We start from the raw sequence: 17,810 nt of genomic DNA, 5'->3' as shown, positions 1-17,810 counted from the left end.
TTCAGAGTATCGATCTCAAGAACTCCTTTCTTCTGACTTGTCCCATTGTTCACAGGATTTCTTTCAGAAGTGTACATGAATTGGTTATTTGCAACTATTTTAATGAGCTCTTGAGCCTCTGTAGGCGTCTTCTTCAGATGAAGAGATCCTCCAGCAGAGCTATCCAAAGACATCTTGGATAGTTCAGAGAGACCATCATAGAAAATACCTATGATGCTCCATTCAGAAAGCATGTCTGAGGGACACTTTCTGATTAATTGTTTGTATCTTTCCCAAGCTTCATAGAGGGATTCACCATCCTTCTGTCTGAAGGTTTGGACTTCCACTCTAAGCTTGCTCAATTTTTGAGGTGGAAAGAACTTTGCCAAGAAGGCATTGACTAGCTTTTCCCAAGAGTCCAGGCTTTCTTTAGGTTGTGAGTCCAACCATATTCTAGCTCTGTCTCTTACAGCAAACGGGAATAGCATCAGTCTGTAGACCTCAGGGTCAACCCCATTAGTCTTGACTGTGTCACAGATTTGCAAGAACTCAGCTAAAAACTGATGAGGATCTTCCAATGGAAGTCCATGGAACTTGCAATTCTGTTGCATTAGAGAAACTAATTGAGGCTTAAGCTCAAAGTTGTTTGCTCCAATGGCAGGGATAGAGATGCTTCTCCCATAGAAGTCGGGAGTAGGTGCAGTAAAGTCACCCAGCACCTTCCTTGCATTGTTGGCATTATTGTTGTTTTCGGCTGCCATAGGTTCTTCTTCTTTGATGAATTCGGTCAGGTCCTCAACAGAGAGTTGTGCCTTAGCTTCTCTTAGCTTTCGCTTCAAGGTCCTTTCAGGTTCAGGGTCAGCTTCAACAAGAATGCCTTTGTCTTTGTTCCTGCTCATATGAAAGAGAAGAGAACAAGAAAATGTGGAATCCTCTATGTCACAGTATAGAGATTCCTTGAGGTGTCAGAGGAAAAGAAAAGTAGAAGACAGAAGTAGAAAATTCGAACTTATCAAAGAAGATGGGGTTCGAATTTTGCATTAAGGAATAGTGTTAGTCCATAAATGGAAGGATGTGAAAAGAAGGGAAGTAATATTCGAAAATTAAGTAAAAAAATTTTGAAAACATTTTTGAAAAACACTACTTGATTTTCGAAAATAAGAGTGGGAAAGAAATCAAATGATTTTTGAAAAAGATTTTGAAATTAGAAGTTAAAAAGATTTGATTGAAAACTATTTTGAAAAAGATGTGATTAAAAAGATATGATTGGTTTTAAAAAGATGTGATTGAGAAGATATGATTTGAAAAACATTTTTTAAAAAAAAAAGATTTGATTTTAAAATTAATGACTTGCTTGACAAAAAAAAGATATGATTCAAAACTTAAACCTTCCTCAGCAGAAAAGGCAACATACTTGAAATTTTGAATCAAATCATTAATTGTTAGCAAGTCTCTTTGAAAAAGGAAAGAAATTGATTTTGAAAACATTTGATTGAAAAGATATGATTTGAAAAAGATTTGATTTTGAAAAACTTTGAAAACTTGAAAAAAATTGATTTTGAAAACAAAATCTTCCCCCTTGTGCCATCCTGGCGTTAAACGCCCAGAATGGTATCCATTCTGGCGTTTAACGCCCAAAATGCTACCTTTTTGAGCGTTAAACGCCCAACCAGGTACCCTGGCTGGCGTTTAAACGCCAGTCTGTCCTTCTTCACTGGGCGTTTTGAACGCCCAGCTTTTTCTGTGTAATTCCTCTGCTGCATGTTCTGAATCTTCAGTCCCCTGTACTATTGACTTGAAAATAGAACCAAGATCAAATAAACAAGGCATGCAAGACACCAAACTTAAGATTAGACACTAGACTCAAGCAAGAAACATAAAGTATTTTTGGTTTTTATGATTTTTATAAATTTTTTTGTGCTTTTTTCGAAAATTATATGGAAATAGAAAATAAAGGTTTCAGAATTCTCAATTTTAATTTCCAGGAATCATTGCAATGCTAGTCTAAGACTCCGGTCCAGGAATTAGACATGGCTTCACAGCCAGCCAAGCTTTCAAAGAAAGCTTCGGTCCAAAACACTAGACATGGCCAATGGCCAGCCAAGCCTTAGCAGATCACTGCTCCAATAGCAAGATTGATAGAGATCAACAAGCTATTGTGATGATCAGTTGAAACCTCGGTCCAATAAGATTAGACATGGCTTCACAGCCAGCCAGATTTCAGCAGATCACCATGAAACACTAGAATTCATTCTTAAGAACTCTGAAGAAAAATACCTAATCTAAGCAACAAGATGAACCGTCAGTTGTCCATACTCAAGAACAATCCCCGGCAACGGCGCCAAAAACTTGGTGCACGAAATTGTGATCACTACTTTTACACAAAACAATCCCCGGTAATGGCTCCAAAGACTTGGTGCTCAATACCATGGCATAAACACAACTTCGCACAACTAACCAGCAAGTGCACTGGGTCGTCCAAGTAATACCTTACGTGAGTAAGGGTCGATCCCACGGAGATTGTTGGTATGAAGCAAGCTATGGTCACCTTGTAAATCTCAGTCAGGCAGACTCAAATGGGTATAGTGATAAACGAATAAAGCATAAAGATAAAGATAGAGATACTTATGTATATCATTGGTGAGAGCTTCAGATAAGCGTATGAAGATGCCTTCCCTTCCGTCTCTCTGCTTTCCTACTGTCTTCATCCAATCCTTCTTACTCCTTTCCATGGCAAGCTCATGTAGGGTTTCACCGTTGTCAGTGGCTACCTCCCATCCTCTCAGTGAAAACGTTGCCTATGCTCTATCACAGCATGGATAATCATCTGTCGGTTCTCGGTCAGGCCGGAATAGAATCCATTGATTCTTTTGCGTCTGTCACTAACGCCCCGCCTGCTAGGAGTTTGAAGCACGTCACAGTCATTCAATCATTGAATCCTACTCAGAATACCACAGACAAGGTTAGACCTTCCGGATTCTCTTGAATGCCGCCATCAGTTCTCGCCTATACCACGAAGACTCTGATCTCACGGAATGGCTGGCTCGTTTGTCAGGCAAGCACTCGGTTGTCAGGCGATCAACCATGCATCATGTATCAGGAATCCAAGAGATATTCACTAAGCCTCATATGCTTGTAGAACAAGAGTGGTTGTCAGTCACTTTGTTCATAAGTGAGAATGATGATGAGTGTCACGGATCATCACATTCATCAAGTTGAAGAACAGGTGATATCTTGGAACAAGAACAAGCGGAATTGAATAGAAGAACAATAGTAATTGCATTAATACTCGAGGTACAGCAGAGCTCCACACCTTAATCTATGCTGTGTAGAAACTCCACCGTTGAAAATACATAAGAACAAGGTCTAGGCATGGCCGTGAGGCCAGCCTCCCAGTGATCAAAAGATTCAAAGATCTCCAGATATCTAATACAATAGTAAAAGGTCCTACTTATAGAAAACTAGTAACCTAAGGTGTACAAAGATGAGTAAATGACATAAAAATCCACTTCCGGGCCCACTTGGTGTGTGCTTGGGCTGAGCAATGAAGCATTTTCGTGTAGAGACTCTCCTTGGAGTTAAACGCCAGCTTTTATGCCAGTTTGGGCGTTTAACTCCCATTTAGGTGCCAGTTCTGGCGTTTAACGCTGGGAATTCTGAAGGTGACTTTGAACGCCGGTTTGGGCCATCAAATCTTGGGCAAAGTATGGACTATCATATATTGCTGGAAAGCCCAGGATGTCTACTTTCCAACGCCGTTGAGAGCGCGCCAATTGGGCTTCTGTAGCTCCAGAAAATTCACTTCGAGTGCAGGGAAGTCAGAATCCAACAGCATCTGCAGTCCTTTTCAGTCTCTGAATCAGATTTTTGCTCAGGTCCCTCAATTTCAGCCAGAAAATACCTGAAATCACAGAAAAACACACAAACTCATAGTAAAGTCCAGAAAAGTGAATTTTAACTAAAAACTAATAAAAATATACTAAAAACTAACTAAAAGATACTAAAAACATACTAAAAACAATGCCAAAAAGCGTACAAATTATCCGCTCATCAGGATTCGAAAAGGGTGGCAAAGTCCTAGTTTTAGGGGAGATGCTGCCGAAATTTTATTATGAGATTTAAGACTCTGTTTAAAATGTTATTTAGAAAAAGATTGGATTTGAAGAGTTCTATTATTTGATTCTTGATTTATTAAGAACTAAGTATGTCTTGAGTTTAATCTATTTAAGAAAAGTATATGTTTTAAGGTTGATTTAAATATGAAAAGACCTATGCTTTAAAGTTTGATCAAAGGAGTACCTTTGGAGGAGTTTAGTGGGTTTAAAAGAAATAGATCTTTCATTGATTAATTTCATTCCGCGGCATTTGGAGGAAAAAGATTTTAAAGTATTCTTTAAATTCTAATCTAGCAAAACTAAGAAAATTTCTGAGCCATTGGAAACACTTCAAATTTAAGAACGAAATTGCAACTGTTTTTTAGTTAAGTAAAAATGGTTTTGAAAATTGGTTTTGAGTAATTGATTTCATGACTTGGTATGGGTTAAATTCTACTTTTATTTATTCAAATCAACAAGCTATGTTTTTAGAGTTTTTCAATGAAATTGAGGGAATGAGTTGGGTTATTCTCCCATAAAGTCTTGAGACTCTATTGAGGAATTTTATTACTAAATCTTGTTTTATGATGAATGACTTTGAATCTTTCAGAAAAAATTTTGAATTTGGCATGGTTTGAAAGTTTTGGAAAGTTGTTGCAGAAAGTGGCTCCCTTTTAAAGAGAAAATTTATTTTTGAGGAAAAATGGCTTATGAGCTTGAAATGATTTGACAAATGAGAATTTTGAATAAATACAGAGATGAGTTTGATTTTGGTTTCAAAGTAAAGTGATTTTAAAGAAAAGTGATATATGGCAGAATGATGAAAACTGAATTTGATTATGAAATTTAAGGATTATAAATGAATTATAATGTTAGTGAGATTGAAATTGGTTGTGTTAAGCCTCGGGTAAAATACAGCGGTGTCATCTACTTGCTCCAGGTTAGAGGTGAAAAAACCTTGTAAGATGCAATGGTGTATCCACTTGCTCTGGATAAGAGTTCGAGACTCCGGGTAAGATGCAAAGGTTGAGTTGTGAAACTGTTAGCTTTGGGTTGACAACTGTAACACCACCTGCGTAAGATGTAGGGTGAGCTATCCCCTGCTCTGAGATAGCGGGTAAGATGCAAGGGTTGCGGCATTGTCCTACATGCTCCGTGTTTGGTGTTCTGTCCAGGGTTAGCTACCGGACATGTCAGGTTTGGCTTTATAACCGACATATGAGACTCATCATCCATAGGGTAGGCAATCATCATGTGCATCTATGTAACATTCTTTGGGTGTACATATTATAATCAGTTTGCCTATGTGAATAAATATGTTTAACTTCTAATTGCTCTACTTGATGTAACTGCTTGATTGTGTTTGAACCTTCTTACGTGTGTTTGTGACTGAAGTTAAGTGGATTGTGATGAATTGGAGATTGACTTATTTGTTTGGGCCCAAGGCCGTGTTTGGTTTATGTTTCTGGTTTAGTAAAGTATGAAAAACTAATATGGTTCAGCATAGACTTAATGAACCTATGCCTGGAACAGCTTGATCATTCATTCTGTCTAGGAAAAAACTTTTAAAAATGTTTTGGATTTTTGAATAATTAACAGATTTCTCTTTTAAAAAAGGTTTCGGATTTTTGAATATAAATCCTTTGTTTTGAAAAGATACATAAGACAGCTATTATCACTGTACTTTAAAAATAGTTTAATTTTTACGTATCTTATTATAGCAATTCTCTAACACTATAGTGAAAAATGGTCTTTGAAAAATATGGTTTAAAGTTTTAAACAGGCTCATATTTTAGTATTAAGTATTTTGAGTTATCGTAATACCTGAGCTATCAGAGTGGCGCAGCCAGAAGCATGACATTTTTATAGTTAACGCGTTACACAAGTTTAGAGGAATTCTTCATTCACAAGATCCTAAGATTTCAAATCTCATATAGAAAGAAAAGTTCAATCATAACCACAAGCCTAATTAACCCCATTAACTAGGATGGACATAAACCTTCAAAGAATGACTCAACTCTTGCTCAACCAATTCAATTCTTTCCTATTTCTCTTTTCTCTTAATTCTTTTGCCTGAGGACAAGCAACATCTCAAGTTTGGTGTTGTGATGCATTTGCATCTTTATTTTTTTTTTCTTTAGAATTTCATTTAAATAGTTAATAGATTTTGTTTTATGAGCAATAGATTCATATATTAGTAAGAAGTACCTTGAAATGCTTTGAATAATATGGTTTTAGGAGATTTTGGAGATAAACCAAACAAAATAAGGATCAAGATAAGCAAAAAGAAGCTTAAAACACAAGTCACAAACTAAAGACACACTTTGAAGCTAAGGACACAGTTTGAAGGACGCACTTTGAAGCTCAAATTCATCAAATTGAAGCCCTGGACTCACTTTCCTTCCAACACCAAATAAGTGGCATCCAATGGTAAAAGGGAGATCATGCGTATCCATCCTACATTCATATGCACAACTGTGGCAAAAAAAAAAAGGAGGTCACACGTACGCATCCAACAAGTGTACTCACATTTGAGGCATGGTTTCCAACGAAAAAGGGGTGTTATGTGTACGCTTTCCACATGCGTGCACACAACCAGCGCTATAAAGGGGATCCACGATTCCCATTTCGTGTCCAACAGCATTTTTTTGGCATCTCATGGTGGATTTAAACAGAGAGCAAAGTTGGGCCAACTTAGGATGAAAAGAACTTGCCATCCCATGACACTCATTCAACGTGGCATGGCTGGTCTTCATAGAGGCTGAATTCGGGCCAAAGTGGTAAAAAAAAAGCAAGCTATCCCATGCCCTTAAGCTCACATCCAATGACCACACATGTCAGAAGCAAAATGGACCAAAATTGGACTCAATTATGCTTGCCGTCCAACAGCTATTACTAGGCATACCATGATGAACCAAGTCAAAAGCAAATTGGACTAAAATTAGAGTTACATTGGGCATGCTGTGCAACGACTAGGTATGGGCTCTCAACGGCAAACAAAATAGAATCATTCTAACATTGGAAAGCTTGAATAATCAACCAATTTGGTAATGCTATGGAAGGAATTAACACTACTAAAGCCCATTAGTTGAATTGGACTTGAATCTAAGTTGAATTAGACCTGAATTTCAGAGGAATTTGCATTTGAATTTGGAGGCAATTTGGGAAAGGAACTATAAAAGTTGGGAAGAGAGAACTAAGAGGGACTTTTGCCATTTTTTACTTCACTTTACATAATTTTCCATACTTGTAATTCATCTGAAACATGAGACACTAACTCTTATTCATTGAGGGAAGAGCTTTGTTAATTTCTAATGGAATGAATTTATTGATTCTCTATCTTTTATCTGTGCATTATTGTTTCTAAGAGAGAATTTTTGTTCTTCCTTTCAATGATTCAAATCAATTGGAAAATGGTTTGAATCTGAGTTGAATTTCACGATCAATTGGAAAATTGAATCATAGAAATTGAGCTTGAAGATCCTCTCTCTCTCTCAGTACTTATGGTTTTGAATTTAGATTTGATATGTGACAGTGAATCAACTAAATTCAGATCTTAAGAATTGTGTGGTTTAGAAATCAGGGAATGTGCTTTATCTCTTCTCATGAGTAATTGATCAAGAAATAGGCAATTGATTAAGTCAAGAGAGGTTGAGTTACTAAAGAATTGGAATTCAATCACTTATGATTTGCTAGAGATATATAATTGCATGATTGAGATAGAGTTGAGATTTATCATTCCGAAGGAATTAACATCTCTAAACCTCAATGTTCTTTCTCATCTTATCTTCTTAATTGATTGGTTACTGTTTTCATTTACAACTTTACTTAAATTTTGCAATTGAAATCTATTTACTACTTATGTTCTTAATTCATTTATGAGATTTGTTGTCATTTTACTATTTCCAGTCATTTAATTCTAGTCCATTTATTTCACTATCCAGTATTCAATTGCTAGTTTATATTCTTTGATTAAATCACCATTCAATTATGATTTGTCTAACTAGAATAGTCAATTGATTATTGTTGCTTGATTCATTAATCCTCATGGGAACGATAACCCACTAACCGTGGTATTACTTGATACGATCAGGTGCACTTGTCAATGTTTTGTGGATTGTCCACTATCAAATTTTTGGCGCCGTTGCAGGGGATTAATCGCGATTAACAACTACTATGTTAATTGACTACCTAGATTAGATGTTTGTTTTTATTATTAGTTATTTTGTTTTTATTGCTTTTACCATTTAATTGCTTACTATACGTATTCACCTTATTTCCTGCTTTTTACCTGTTTGTGATATTACCTCACTTAGAATTATCTTTACTTTGACTGAAAGGCTCTCATCACCCTTTTTCTTGGTATTTTTATGTGCATGCAGGGTAATCAAGAAGGAAAGTCCCTCTTATATGATTCAGAGATTGAATTGACTCTTTAGAGGTTAAGAAAACAAGTCAAGAACAAGAGAATTGTTGAGGAAAGTGAAGAAGAATCTGAACATAATATGGTTGATGATCATAATTATAATCACAACATCAATATTAGTGGTAACAATGCTTAACTTGCCAGGAGAACATTAGGCTCCTATACCACTCCAAATCCTGAAAATTGTGGCAGTAGCATCCTCACCCTTACTGTGAATGCTAATAACTTTGAATTAAAGCCACAATAAATGTCTTTGGTTCAACAATATTGCCCATTTGGAGGAAGTCTACAAGAGGACCCCAATCAATATATTTCTAGCTTCCTTCAAGTTTGTGACACTGTAAAGACCAATGGAGTTCCTACTGAGGTATATAGATTGCTACTGTTTCCTTTTCCAGTGAGGGATCAGTCTAGTCAATGGCTTGAGACCCAACCCAAGGAAAGCATCACCACTTAGGATGACTTGGTGAGCTGATTTCTAATCAAATTCATCCCACCTCAAATGTTAACCAGGTTGACGAGGAATATACAAACCTTTGGACAGCAGGAGGGAGAGTCACTATATGAGGCATGAGAGAGATATAAGAAATTATTGAGAAAATGTCCCTTGGATATGTTTGCTGACTGGGTTGATTGAAGATTTTCTATGATGGCATCATCTGTATCAAGAAATTCTTTGGATAATTCAGCTGGTAGTTCATTTAACATGAAGAAGACCACGGAGGAGGCTCTAAAACTCATAGCGATTGTGGCATTGTCCCACTCACGGTGAAGATGGTGATGTTGTCTCGCTCACGAAAGAAATAAATTAATGAAGTGATAAAGAAATAGGGATTTAGAAATCTAATAACTTATGAAATTACTTAAGCACACTGAAAATGATCAATTAGGGCCTGAAGGGTAGTTTGTGGTAAGGTCAGGGTGATATATCGCTTAAGTACTGATCGGTTATTGTGTTGGCACGTGCACCGAGCAAGGACGGTGGTTAATCATGCTTGTTCTGTGGTTGCGGTGTAGTTGTGGGGACGGAGGTTTTAATCCCGCCTGCTATGAGGACAGTAGTGTTATCCCGCTTACGAGATGAAGGAATTGGTAAACTAAATGAGAATGTGGTTAATGAACTTAATAAATTTAAAGGTTGATTAAATACTTTCTTATGAACTGATGTTTACTCGTGACAAGGACGGTGGTGAATCCCGCTTGCACACTGAGCTGAGTTATACCAGAGCAAGGACGGTGTTTAATCTCGCTTGTTCGTAATTTTTTGGATAAGGACGGTGGTTAATTCTGCTCACTCGATATTTATTGCAATGGGAAGGACAGTGGTTAATCCCGCTTTTCCATTGACTGATGTTTGTTTTGGACAAGGATGGTGGTTAATCTTACTTGTTCGAGATACCCGGTAAGTACGGTTGGTTAATCCCACTTACTGGTGGTTGCATGTGATAGGCAAGGATGGTGGTTAATTCCGTTTGCATGTTCTGGGCGAGGATTGTTGGTGAATTCTGCTTGCTTCTGGAACCTATAGGTAAGGACGGCTGGTGAATCCCGCTTACCCGAGTCAGATTTGGCAACATAACCGATACATGAGCTCATGGCTAGTAGGACAGACATGCATAATTTGTATTTGTGTGTATTGATTGGGTGTGTATCTTGTATTTGGCTTGCCTTCTTGGTTAATTTTATCTAAATGCTACATGATCTAATTGCTTTATCTGTTCTCTCTACTTGTATATTTCTTGTATTGCTTTGTATTTATTTGAACAACTGAGAGGTCCATTATGCTGGAGATGGTGACACTGAGGGTTGTTCTTGATGAGATGATAATAATTGAATGATTGGATGATTGATGCATGAAAATCTATATCACTAAAAATTTCCTTTGGCAAGTATATCGAATTGTCGTCAAGTAAAAATTCACAGTAGAGTGAGGTCGAATCCCACAGGGATTGATTGGTTTAGCAATTTTAATCAGAGGAATGTTCTAGTTGAAATAAACAGATTTGCATTAAGATTTGCAGGAATTTAAATAGCGGGAAACGTAAATAGCAAGAAATGTAAATAACGAAAAGTACATGGCAAAATGTAGAGTGCAGAAGTAAATTGCAGGAAATTAAATGGGAATGGGGGTGATTAAACATAAATGTAAAAAGCAGAATATAAAGAATGGGGAGATCAGAGATGGGAGGTTCATTGGGTTCAGAAGATATTGCATTCTCCAGATCAAGTTCATTCTCATCTCTTCCTCAATCTATGTAACTCATTGATCTCTTGGAAATCTTAGGTGATTGAACCCTAATTCTTTGGTAATTCAATCTCTCTAAGCTTGAACAACTACCCAATTCCTTGATCTAATTACTCGTGGGAAGAGATGAAGTACAATCACTGATTATACGACATGTTTTTCTAAATCAAAGTATTGGTAGGATTATATGTCACTATATCCATCTAATCCTCAATCTGGTCCAACATGAGAAAGCATTTCTAGCATGATTTCCTCATTCCTCTTCCAAGGTTCATAGGAAATCCAAGTATGACCAACTTCTCTTCCAAGACAGTTACTCAGTTGGATGAAGATCGAAAGCTTTCAAGCAAATCAAAGAGAAAGGAAAGAAGAAGAAGAAGAATAAGAACTATTAATGATCCATTGAATTACAATAGAGCTCCCCTACCCCAATGAAATGGGGTTTAGTTCATCATTGCTCAATTCAAAAAGAAAAGGAAAAGGAAGAGAAAGTACTTAAACTAAAAGAAAAGTACACAGAAAATGAATTCAGGGTTGCCCCGTTAGGATCCCCTACTTCCTAGCCTCCTTTCTAACTTAAAAAGTCTTCATATTTATACTCTTCTTCTCATCTTCAAAATGGGTATTCAAGTACTTGGTTGTGGGCTTTTGGCATTGGTTGAAGCAAGCTTGGAGTGGCTGTTGAAGTTAGCATTGAGACTTAGTGCACTAACGTTGCATGAGTGCCCCTAGAAAGGAACGTTAGAGCTAGCGTTAACACACTAATGTTCCCACCAACGCTCTTCTTCGTGTGCATACGCACACTGCCTTGTGCGTACACACACTGGCAAATTTTTCACTTGTGCATACGCACAATACCCTGTGCGTCTGCACACTAGCCAAAATTTCCAATGCTAGCGTTGGTACTGGCGTTGGTGCGTCAACGTTCCACTCGTGCGTATGTACATTGCCTTGTGCGTGAGCACACAAACAAATTTTCTTCTTGTGCATACACACACTACTCTGTGCGTACGTACACAAGGCAATTCTTCCAGCTTCCAATTTGTGAATTTGTTGAAGCCGTTAGGGGTAACGTTGGTTCACCAACGTTCCCTCTAATGTTTGCACCTCTATTACATAACATTGCCAGCAACGTTGGTGGGCCAACTTTGGTCACCAACGTTGCATTGTCCTCTTCCTCAACGTTTGAGGCAACGTTGGTGAGCCAACTTTGGCCACCAACGTTGCTTGCTCTGCTTCTTCCTTGCACTTCCTCTTCTTCTTTTCACTTATCATCAACCAAACAAATAGATCAAAGCTTTGCTATAATCACAAGATTTTTGCCTCATTCATAGTATCAAGTAAATCTTGCATAAATCTCATGAAAATGCACATAATTAACCATGTTTTATTAAATCAAGATATGCATGAAATTCTCATCTAAATACTTACTTATTGCTCAAGAAAATGCATGAAACCATATGAAAACAAATAAAAAAGGCTTATGAAACTAGCCTAAGATGCCTAGGCATCACAACACCAAACTTAAATCTTGCTTGTCCCCAAGCAAGCAGTAAAACATAAGGATAATGAATAAAAACAGAGAGAGATAATAGCCCTTATTGGAAGACATTTAATCCTGGTTAATGGGGTTTCATGCATGGTATCTTAGTGATTTTTTTTCTGTGGCTGCAGCATGGACACTCATTTGGATCCTTACTTGAATTACACAAAAAATGAGACTTGTTATGGTTTGGTCCTTAGTTTTTCTTACTCTCTTTCTTTTGATTCACATTTATTGCTTGCTGAGGCTAAATGCTATTTGTTAAGGCAACATTTTAAAGTAAGTTTTCATCCAGCATTTCCGCCCCAGTTGGTTCAAGATGCTAGGTGTTGAGACACCCATAAGGGCTTACTTGCTCAAGCCTCTCCTTAGCACACACACATCACGGGCATTTAGCTTGTTTTCTTCTTTGAACATTGGTGCCCAGCACCTCTTTGGGTTACTAAATGCTTTGTTTCAAACTAGCTCTTGATGGTGGACTTTCGGTTGGCGATCCCGAGTCAGTTAACCCAAGTTTCCAGGTGATGAAGCACCCCTTAGAACCTAGTTGTCCAACCTTATCTTTTTACAAGAGCATCATAGACATATATCCAAAATCTCAAGTCATTGGTGCCCAACCCTATTTATTTCTTTTTGTTTCTTTCTTTTGCATTTTCTTTCTTTTATTATGGACCTTTTTCATTTATCAAGTCTCATAAAATGTAACTCAAGTTCATATCTCAAAGTCATGCCAATCTCTAGCCTTATTCATAAATCAACTAATGAACCAGCATATACTACCACATAACCTTATTCTATCTTCTATCAAAATAAACCTTTACTCTTTCTCTGTTTCTCAACAATTTTTCTTTTATTCAAGCATGGGAAACAAAGCATACAACTTAAGCAAGATGGCATGGACTAAATACTTAAACTAGCAAGCCATATCAACATAAAAACAAACAAACAACAAATGACTCATGACTAACATGACACTAATCAAAAGGGGCATAATTGTACTTTCAATTAACACATTTAAACTAGAGACGGGCAAGTAAAGCTACAACCTCTTGGTGTCTTCTTGCTTCCTCTGTGTCATCATCATTGTTGGCTTTCTTGTCTTTCCCTTGTCTTTCCACATGGTGATGCATCTTACCTTCCAAGAGATTGAATAACTTCCTGCAAAGATATTGAAAGTTGCTTGTTCCCCAAGCACTTGAGAGATGGTTAGCATGCATATATGCTTTTGATTTTCTGAACTTAAGTTGGTGTGTGAACACCAAACTTAGTTCCTTGCCTGATGCAGCAAATTGAATACATGCAGAAAACCTCATGTGCTTTTATTAAGAAAATAACTATGAACTAGAAATTAATCAATTGTTAAGTAGTTTCTCTGATTGGTTGGAGTTAGTGACTAGTCATGCTGATGGTTGCAATGTGTTCTTAATAAAATCTGTGGTGGAACACCAAACTTAGAATTATACATTCACCCTTGAATTACTTTGGTGTGCAACACCAAACTTAGCTCCTTGCAACACAGAGGCATCTACTTAACTTTTTTTTTATTGAAACAACTAAGAAAGGAAAATTACCTCTGGTTGGGTTGCCTCCCAACAAGCGCTCTTTTAATGTCATTAGCTTGACATGTTGGTCTTTGTCAAGGAGGGTTGTAATGTCTAAGGTCCTCTCCTCTTATAGTGAATCTGTCTCCGCTTGCCTCTTTGAGAATCTCTACATGCTCCAAAGATAGGACTCTGTTAATTGTGTACACTTGAGGCAGCTGAGACGGAATGGTAGGAAGATGAGGTGGGATTAGTGGCTGGTGGATTGATATCACTCTGTCTCCTGGAGAAAAGTCCTCTGTAGGGATTCTTTTGTTCCTCCAACCTCTTGGCATTTTCTTCCTTCCTTCTTCTGGTGGTGCCTTATTCTTTGTGATCTCTTTGTTAGGAGGGATCTTATTGCTTGTCTCATGTGGGAGTTGTGGCCATAGCTCCTCCTTAATTTCTTCAGTATGTAACACCACCTTTACTTCTTTCTTCTTTTTCAGGCATGACCTTGGATGCTCTGGGGGTGATTCGTTGGGTACTTCTTTCAGGTTTGTATCTCCAGAATCAACCTTTATGCATTCCTTGTGGCCATCCTTCAGATCTTTGTTCTCTTATTCAGACTCATATGAGGGTTTGAAGACATGAAATGTGAGCTGTTCATCATGTATTCTCAATATCAACTCTCATTGCTCAACATCTTTAAGTGCTCTGGCTGTGGCCAAGAATGGTCTCCCTAAAATGATTGGATGAATGTAGCTTTCTTCCATCTCTAGAACAACAAAATCTGTAGGGAGGAAGTACCTCCCTACCTTTACTAGTACATTTCCGACCACTCCTAATGCTTGTTTTTGGGTCTTGTCAGCCAATTGGAGGGTTACATCTGTAGGTTTTAACTCATTGATTTGCAGCTTCCTCATGAGAGATAGAGGCATTAGATTTATACTTGCTCCCAGATCACAAAACCCTTTGTCAATCATTGTATCCCCTATAACACAAGGGATGTGAAAACTCCATGCATCCTTATTCTTTTTGGGCAAATCCTTCTGGATAAGGGCACTGCTCTCCTTAGTCATCACTACTGTTTGTCCACTCTTTAAGGTACTCTTCTTGGTTAGCAACTTCTTCATGCACTTGATATATGAGGACATCTGTTGGAGGGATTCAATGAAGGAAATGTTGATATGAAGAGATGTAAATATATCTAGGAACCTAGAATACGTCATCTCTTTTTCACCACCCCTGAGTCTCTGAGGGAATGATGCTTTTGGGACATAAGTTTTCAAGATTTCCTTCTCCATTGGCTTCTTCCCTTGTGCAAGGTCAATTTCTTGTTTTATCTCTTCTAACTTCTCCTTTGAAGCCCCTTGGGTATGCTCTGATGGCCTACAAATCTCTTCCTCCAAAATCTCTTCACCTCTTAGAGTGATAGCCTTGCATTCTTCCCCTTTCACCTTCTTTGTTTCTCCTCTTGAGTTCTTCTCAGTATCACTTGGAAAAATATCAGTGGATTTGGGAATTTGTTGAGAAAGAAATCCTACTTGGGATTCAAGCTTCTTGATGGCATCTCCTTGGTTCTTCATATTAGTCCTTACTTCATCCTTGAATGCTTTATTGTCTTGAAACTCCTTGTAAAGTTCTCCAAGCAAAGCATCAATCCGGGATATTCTATCCTTAGATGGTGGTGGTAGGTTAGAATTTGGAGGTTGAGAATGGCTATTTTGGGCTTGATATAGAGGTTGGTAAGAGTGGTTGTATGGGGGTTGGTATGATCCTTGATTGGTTTGTTGGTAGGTGGAGTTGTTGTAATGGTTGGAGTTGTGAGGTCTTTGATCTTGGTTCTGGTTTTGCTGGTTTTCCCACCCAAAGTTTGGGTGGTTCTTCCAACTAGGATTATAGGTTTTGGAGTGTGAATCACAGGGTTATCTTGATAAGTTTCCAACATAATTGGCTTGCTCATAATCACCTCCTTCCTCTGCATTCACTCCTTCTTGAGCTGGTGGTTGAGTGTTGACTACTTAGTTCCTCTCCATTTGCTTGGTGAGGTATGCCAATTGCTTGGTGATCAACTTGTTTTGAGCTAGCAGTGTATTTATGTGATTCAATTTCATCACTCCCTTTCTTGGGTTTCTATCAGAGGCATAGAAGTATTCATTATTGGCTACAGTTTCTATGATATATGTGGCCTCTTCAATTGTCTTTTTCTTGTTGAGAGACTTTCCTGAAGAGTGATCCAAGGCCTTCTTTGATTCTTGTGAAAATCCTTCATAGAAAATGTGCAACTGTACCCATTCATTGAACATGTTGATGACATGTCATCATATACCCATTTTCTATGCTTTTTCATACAAGAAATTGATGATTTGTGCTTAAATATTGAATGCTTTTTGTACTTAAATGATATATTTTCTTGATATTTTAATTTTATAAATCTTGTAGGAAATAAGAAGAAAAAGAAGCAAAGAAGCACAAGAAAAGAGGAAAAAAAGAGCTTTGGGGTACATTTTGAAGTTGGGTACACTTTGGAGCCTTAGGCCACGCTTTTAAAAGCGTGGCCCATGACCAAATCAAGAAAGGAAGCAGCCAGCACGCACACGATCCTGCCCTTGCCAAGGGCAGGGCAGAATTGTGATGCAAAGTATGGTTGGAAGCAAAATTTTCGCTAAGTTAAAATCTGGCCGCACACAGCATGACCATGCCTACTTCAAAGGGCTATAACTTGAGCTACAGACGTCCAATTGATGTGCTTCCAGTTGCGTTGGAAAGCTGACATTCAGAGCTTTCCAACGATATATAGAAATCCATATTTGGCGTCCAATTGAGGCAGGAACGAAAGGCATCTTTAAGGGCCAAAAACAAGCGAAAATAAACCAAAATGCTTCCACCAAGGCTCGAAGAGGGAGACACACGGAACCTCATTTTTGAAACTCTGCCCTGCCCTTGGCGCGGGCAGGGCAGCATCTTGTGTGTGGCAGCACCATGCGCGCACCAATCTCGATTCTGGCACACCAAGTTTCGTCCAAGGCAGCACCAGCGCCAAGCGCGCACAAAAGCTTTCCTGCCTTGCCCTTGGCGCGGGCAGGGCAGCGTCCCACGCGCATCAGCAAAATTTTGGCGCACCATGGCCGCACCAGGCTCGCACAAGGCTGCACCAACACGCACCAATTGCTAGCACCAAGCATCAATTTTCTGCCCTGCCCTCCACAAGGGCAGGGCAGCCTCCTGGAAGCTAATTTCTCATGGGCTGAAAATTGGATTAAAAATCCAATTTAATTCATTTCTTCACCAAATCAAAGGCCCATCAAAATTCCAAAATCCAAGAATAGAAAGTGTATAAATAGGAGCTAGTTTTATGTAATATGGGGGCTGGAGACTTTATTTTGGAATTTTCCTTTCTACTTGCATTGTAATTTTGAACTTTGGAATTTCTTAGAGAATTAGGAAGGAGAATTGATCTCTCTTCTTCCTGGTTCCTTCTTGAACACTCTTTACTTTTCTTGCTTTGGATCTTGGGTGAAGAATTGAAGAACTTCTGTTTCAATCTCACCTTGAGATCTCTTCTTTAATTTTCTGCATAATTGAATTTTACTTTCGGTTCATTTCTTCTTCTGTGTTTTCTGCAATTTGCTTTCCTTTACTTCTTCTGCAATTGTTCTTGTTGGATCAAGGAAGGATTTGAGATCTAGACTTGTTATCTAGTCTCCTCCAATCCTGAGATCTTCAATCACTTTTAATTTGCTGCAACTTAAGCACTGCTTTTCTGTTTAGAATTCTTCAAGCAATTTCCATTTTCTGTTTAGATCTGTTGCATGATTTTGCACCTTTTACTTCTCTGTTTGATTGCTATTTACACTTTCCTGTTGAATTTTAATTTCCAGCACCCAACCCCCTTTACTTTTCATGCAATTTACATTTCTTGCAATTTAAGTTTCAGTTATTTTACTTTCTTGTTATTTAAGTTACTTGCAATTTTACTTTCTGCAACTTTATAATTCCT

General features: G+C 38.0%; 1 protein-coding gene and 1 non-coding gene across 2 annotated transcripts; one reads left to right on the top strand and one right to left on the bottom strand.

The window, feature by feature from the left end:
• Positions 1–227: 227 nt before the first annotated feature.
• Positions 228–335, top strand: LOC130958599 (small nucleolar RNA R71). The gene has a single exon (XR_009077712.1). It is a non-coding gene; the product is annotated as a small nucleolar RNA R71 (small nucleolar RNA).
• Positions 336–14,499: 14,164 nt separating this feature from the next.
• Positions 14,500–15,396, bottom strand: LOC130957302 (uncharacterized). The gene has a single exon (XM_057884169.1). The coding sequence runs from the start codon at positions 15,394–15,396 to the stop codon at positions 14,500–14,502; it is 897 nt and encodes a 298-aa protein (XP_057740152.1).
• Positions 15,397–17,810: the final 2,414 nt, after the last annotated feature.

This window comes from Arachis stenosperma, chromosome 10 (assembly GCF_014773155.1).
Source record: "Arachis stenosperma cultivar V10309 chromosome 10, arast.V10309.gnm1.PFL2, whole genome shotgun sequence".
Lineage (NCBI taxonomy): Eukaryota > Viridiplantae > Streptophyta > Magnoliopsida > Fabales > Fabaceae > Arachis > Arachis stenosperma.
The sequence above is the reverse complement of the archived record's forward strand: the minus strand, read 5'-3'. Positions and strand labels throughout refer to the sequence as shown.